This window comes from Branchiostoma belcheri, unplaced genomic scaffold, assembly GCF_001625305.1.
Source record: "Branchiostoma belcheri isolate BF01 breed outbred unplaced genomic scaffold, Haploidv18h27 scaffold32, whole genome shotgun sequence".
In the NCBI taxonomy this organism is placed as follows: domain Eukaryota; kingdom Metazoa; phylum Chordata; class Leptocardii; order Amphioxiformes; family Branchiostomatidae; genus Branchiostoma; species Branchiostoma belcheri.
Genome location: NW_017803932.1, coordinates 2,755,838 through 2,761,877, shown reverse-complemented (window position 1 = coordinate 2,761,877; position 6,040 = coordinate 2,755,838). Strand labels below are relative to the sequence as shown.

Here is a 6,040-nt window from a genome sequence, read left to right as displayed (position 1 = left end):
ATGGCTTTCGAACAATAGTCTAACGGAACTGAGTCCCCGTTTGTTTCGCGGTCTCACAGAGCTGAGTTCTCTGCACCTTTCAAACAACCAACTCAGCCGCCTGGACCCTGACACCTTTCTCGGTCTTGGGAAGCTCAGGTCTCTGTATCTGAGTGGAAACAATTTTACCAACATGGCACACGTAGCTCCGGCGATAGCAAACCTTCCCATTCTGCTGTACCAAGCTCTGGATTACAACCCAATTGTCTACCTTGGCCGCGAGTCCTTCCCAATGCCAATGAAGCATGTCAACTCGTTTTCTGTATCCAAGTCCCATCTTCGTGTCATAGACGAGGGGGCGTTTTCCGACGTTACATTTCCTAATCTGACTCGGCTGGAGCTTGAGCAGGACGATTCCCTGCACTTCCTGCCAGGCAATATGTTGGAGGGTCTCGACAATCTCACAACCATGATCGCGTATGGCGACCCTTTCCACTGTGACTGTCAGCTCAAGGCCTTCGTCACCTGGCTACGTGAACGAGTCAATCCACCGTACGTCAGCGCGACCTGCGCCAGTCCGCCGAGCCTTCAGGGCAAGGATCTGACGGACGTTCCCCTGGCCAGTCTGACGTGCGACTGCCAACAGGTGGCACCTCCTTCTATCGATACGAGCGGCAGTGATAACTTCACTCACGAGGGGCAGACCGCCATGCTGAACTGTAAGATCTCAGGCTGCCCCACAGCCGTGTTTGTGTGGACCACTCCAACCGGAGCCATGCTGGCTGTGGAGTCGGGGTTCCCCAGGATGGAGGTACTGAGCAGCGGCACGCTGGTGGTGACAGACGCGAGGGAGGAGGACACGGGAGTGTACACTTGTACTGCTGTCAACTACCGCGGGAAGACCAGCAAGGAAGTGGCTCTGCACGTGGGCAACAAACGCTAGTTAACCAGAATGCCAACGCATATGTAGGCCAATGAGACCTTGCACAAATGTAGGCCGCTGAGACGCCATGCATTGCTTTGCTTACACTTTACATGGTAGCCGTATTCTTTCATTGCCTCCGGCCGCGAAGAAGTGTATGTTTCATTGAATGCTTCCGTGGATTTAAGTACTTTGTCAGTAGGTAGACTGCTGTTTAGAGAAAGGTAGACTTGTTGCTTTTTAGAAAAAGGTAGATTCATGTTTGCTCCATACCAACTATGCTCTAAATTAGATATAGTTCCTTCCTAAATTCCCAATAGGATGCTTTGAAAAATTATCAACAGGAATTCCAGGCCTAGGATGTCCGAGTACTCTTACATACCAGATTCATTTTAAACGTGAAAGAGGCAGATTAAGAATCAATTAGATCCGTTTCAAATGATTCCCCGCTATTAGTGTGTTACAACATGTAATTTTCCAAAACTAGTCTCCTTTGGCAACTGAATAAACACATGTACACAATGAAGAGCTTCCTCCTTCTCTCTGACGTGTAGTCTTGACGTATCCAATATAGTTTTAAACATTGTAACACAATGGTATTCAGCACAACTATCACTTAAAGCTCTACCTGAGACTATGTCTATAGTACCAAATCTGCTTCTGTTTAGTTGACCACCTTGTTAATATATACGAGGGTAATGTCCTAAAGTGACCCACGTCATGTGCAGGTCGTAAGACCAACGTTTGTAAACATGTCAAAGTTCATTCAGGTAATGCACTCGGGAACACACGTAGACAGGACATGTAAGTATTCCAATCTTCGTTTCTTGTTTTCATGCCTTTTCAGCCGCCAGGGGGTTGTAATTCAAACTACTGGTCTGTCAAATAGCGTGTTTAAAGTGTACAATGTACATCGCAATTTTGCTAAGTATCAATTTTTCTAGGCGTATTAGATGTATTCTACAAGGACCCATTTGGGGGCGTGACCACCCCACCCCCCATTCTCTGTCGTCCGTCACGTATAACATTTTGTCGCTGGCAAAGAACTCGTTTTAGTGCATGCGCCATTCAGGACAAATCTGACTGGAGACATATCACTGCAGATGAATAGTAAGACAATACTTTCGTTCTAACATGGCGAACTACTTCAAGGTACCATCAGTAACTTTTGAAAATGAGAGGAAGCCATGACGAAGAAAGTCAACATGTTATTTAGTTAGTGCCTACCTTGTGTTTAGTTACAGTCTCAGCCATGAGGGTGTTTTGTTTCCTTCTGGCGCTTGGTGCCGCGGGCCTGTTGCCCCGTTCTGAAGCCTGCCCAAAGTACTGCTACTGTGACAGTTACCAGAAAGATGAATACTCGGTGAGGTGCAAAGGTGCGAACATAACAGCCATCCCGAGGGATATTCCAAAGAACACAACAATGTTGGATATCAGTAAGTCTCCGACATAAGTTATGTTTTGCTTTTGGCATTTACATAACACTAAAGGGTTAGTACACCATTGCAACAATTCATTAATTCCATTCCTTCCAAGATGCTTTCATGCAAGTTTTGTCGGAAAACATTGTCATTCATTGACATAAACAATATTAAGGTAACTCACAGTTTACTCACCGTGATAATCATCGGCTCGTCCCATTTCTTTAGGTTTCACCCCGATTACCATGTTACGGACAGGCGACTTCGTTGACATGCCCAAACTAAAACAGCTGAACGTTTGGTGGAACCTCAACTTGACCATAGTCGAACTGGGGACCTTCGACAATCTACCGACCATCACGTCACTCGGGCTGTTCAACAACTCCTTCACCAAGCTACCGACCGGACTGTTCGACAGCTTGAAGAACTTGAAGACGTTTGACGCTCACAACAGTAAGCTGGAGATGATCCAACACGGTCTGTTCACCAACCACCCTGCCCTGCAAGAGATCAGGCTATTCTTCAACTACATTGCTACACTGGAAGATGCCGCCTTTGGTGGTCTTCCTCATCTGACCTCCTTGTATCTCAGTTCCAACAGTCTTACGTCCCTTAACCCGTCGGCTTTCAAGGGTTCGCCTAAGTTGAAATCCTTAAGTGCTGACAACAACGCCATCACAGCCATTGGCAAAGATACCTTTGTCGAAACTAATTTTGAGGTGTTGTACCTCAGAAGTAATGAAATCAATACTATAGATATCAATGCATTCTCCCATCTGAAAGCTCTCCAGTTTGTTGCTTTGGATCAAAACAACATCAAAGGCTTAAAAGGTGTCTTTAAAGACCTTCCTCAACTTCAGTCTGTTTCCCTGTATGCTAACCAACTAACTAGCGTCGAGGGTGCCTTCCAAAATGTCCCTAAGCTGGATACACTTTCGTTGAATGGAAATCAAATCTCGAAGATCAGTAAAACCACATTCGACGGTGCCCCTGCCTTGACCTCTTTGACCATCAACAATAACGCCATCACAGAGGTTGAAAGTGGGGCTTTTCGCAACCTCGACAGACTTTTAACACTTTACATTGACCACAACCAGATTCCGGAAATCTCCTTGGCCGGGCTGCGTTCTCTGCAGACTCTCACCATTCACTCCAACAACTTGCACAGTTTCCCGAGCAACCTGGAAGATGCCAACCAGCTCGAGTACCTGTGGTTGAACAACAATCCAATCGAAGAACCACTGAATGAGCAATTTTCAGTTTTGCATAGGTATATGCCTCTCCATTATTCAATTAAAATGTCGTACTTTGGGTTGTGCTATTAACGTATAACCTTTTCTTTTTTTTTACTATTGATATTTTTATAATCACAGCTCATGTAAGGCTATATTTTTCCTTCAGGCTCTCCAATCTGTTAATGTCTAACATCACCAGTCTGAAGTTGGCGGGGACACTGAATCCAAAGGCACTATGTGGTTCTGACGCCCTTGGCGCTGTGTGGCTGAATTACAATGGTCTGACTTCAATACCACCCACAACCTTCGAGTGCACGCCGTATATATCTACAATATGGCTTTCGAACAATAGTCTAACGGAACTGAGTCCCCGTTTGTTTCGCGGTCTCACAGAGCTGAGTTCTCTGCACCTTTCAAACAACCAACTCAGCCGCCTGGACCCTGACACCTTTCTCGGTCTTGGGAAGCTCAGGTCTCTGTATCTGAGTGGAAACAATTTTACCAACATGGCACACGTAGCTCCGGCGATAGCAAACCTTCCCATTCTGCTGTACCAAGCTCTGGATTACAACCCAATTGTCTACCTTGGCCGCGAGTCCTTCCCAATGCCAATGAAGCATGTCAACTCGTTTTCTGTATCCAAGTCGCATCTTCGTGTCATAGACGAGGGGGCGTTTTCCGACGTTACATTTCCCAATCTTACTCGGCTGGAGCTTGAGCAGGACGATTCCCTGCACTTCCTGCCAGGCAATATGTTGGAGGGTCTCGACAATCTCACAACCATGATCGCGTACGGCGACCCTTTCCACTGTGACTGTCAGCTCAAGGCCTTCGTCACCTGGCTACGTGAACGAGTCAATCCACCGTACGTCAGCGCGACCTGCGCCAGTCCGCCGAGCCTTCAGGGCAAGGACCTGACGGACATTCCCCTGGCCAGTCTGACGTGCGACTGCCAACAGGTGGCACCTCCTTCTATCGATACGAGCGGCAGTGATAACTTCACTCACGAGGGGCAGACCGCCATGCTGAACTGTAAGATCTCAGGCTGTCCCGTAGCCGAGTTTGTGTGGACCACTCCAACCGGAGCCATGCTGGCTGTGGAGTCGGGGTTCCCCAGGATGGAGGTACTGAGCAGCGGCACGCTGGTGGTGACAGACGCGAGGGAGGAGGACACGGGAGTGTACACTTGTACTGCTGTCAACTACCGCGGGAAGACCAGCAAGGAAGTGGCGCTGCACGTGGGCAACAAACACTAGCTAGTGGACCAGAAGGCCTACGCAAATGTACGCAAATGAGCCCTTCCACAAGATCGCTAAAATGCCTTGCTGTGCTGACAAATAATGGCAGCCTAATTCTTTCATTGCCTACGCTAAGAAGTTTATGTTTCATTGAATGTTTCTATGGATTCAAGTGCTTAGCTTTTTGTAGATCATGAGGAATGGAATCTATATCGACAGTGTCAGAAAAGGGTGAATTGTGAAAGGGCTAAATTGTTTGGAATCCTGTTTATTAGGTTCGGCATGTAAGTCCTACTGAGGGAACAATGCTAGCTTCTGAAAGGTTGTATTGTACGTGTGCCATTAAAATTTGAAATTCACGCCACACAATGCTTACGCGGCATGATGAATGTGAAATGATCTCACCTAGCGGACGTTACGAGCACGACAGCCCAATCTTTTGCTCTGGCCGTTCTTTGACGGGGGTTAATGATCATCTAACCCCTCCGCACGAGATGGGAATATCGGGTAGGAAGAATGATGCTCTCTGTATTCAAGAAAACGTTACCGGTAGGAAGGACGCAAAGCCACCTATCCGACGGCAGCTTGAAATGAAAAGCCGTGAAAATGATTGCTTCTTTGATAAACGGATTTCAAGGCTCTATCTCCAACAGCATGCTCTGTCGTACGTATCAGATTACCTGCAAGATTGGCTCATTTTCTGGGTCAATACTTGACGCCTAGGAAATATGAGAGAAGAATCAAAATGAGTATCTACATCACTGGTGATCCTTACTATACCCAATCATCTGGTTGGTATACATTTCTTTATTGATCTTAGTAATAGCAGCGCTATTATATATAAGGCAGCTTGCAGTTCCACGAGAACGGTGCTTTTGATGACCGTATATTAAAGGCGAAGTGGGTGCTAGAACTGACTATGGCTATCAATGTGAAAGATCGTATCTGACAGCCCAGTAGAATGCATGATGTATACAGCGAAGAAGATAAATGACCTGTTTATCTATTTCGGGCGCTCGGTGTTTAAAGCATTTTTGAACCAGTGGTTACGGACCGCACCGAAAGATGAAAGAAAATGATTAATGTATAAGGGTGGCCTTTTTGGATGGGCATGAATAAAACATTACCAAATCTAATTTTGATGCCGGCACATGTTTCGGGCACAGTAAGGGCAGGTATTCGGTCCGATTAGGGGGAATGGTGATTTGGAAACAACATAAACTTAATCGACCTCGCATAGGTGTC

At 46.6% G+C, this 6,040-nt stretch overlaps 1 protein-coding gene across 3 annotated transcripts in view; it reads left to right on the top strand.

Annotated features, from left to right (window-relative positions):
- The window catches only part of LOC109475033 (insulin-like growth factor-binding protein complex acid labile subunit), a 10,044-nt gene extending 4,300 nt beyond the window's left edge, over window positions 1-5,744 (top strand). Inside the window, exons 1-4 of one of the 3 annotated variants that reach the window (XM_019775573.1) lie at window positions 1,664-1,705; window positions 2,146-2,337; window positions 2,551-3,592; window positions 3,724-5,744. In XM_019775573.1, the coding sequence (XP_019631132.1) occupies window positions 1,675-1,705; window positions 2,146-2,337; window positions 2,551-3,592; window positions 3,724-4,813 (2,355 nt within the window). In that variant the 5' untranslated portion in view covers window positions 1,664-1,674 and the 3' untranslated portion in view covers window positions 4,814-5,744. Of the gene's footprint in view, window positions 1-1,663; window positions 1,706-2,139; window positions 2,338-2,550; window positions 3,593-3,723 lie in introns of those variants that run through there. The other 2 variants (XM_019775572.1, XM_019775574.1) reach the window with 2 other exon arrangements.
- The last annotated feature ends 296 nt before the right edge of the window (window positions 5,745-6,040 follow it).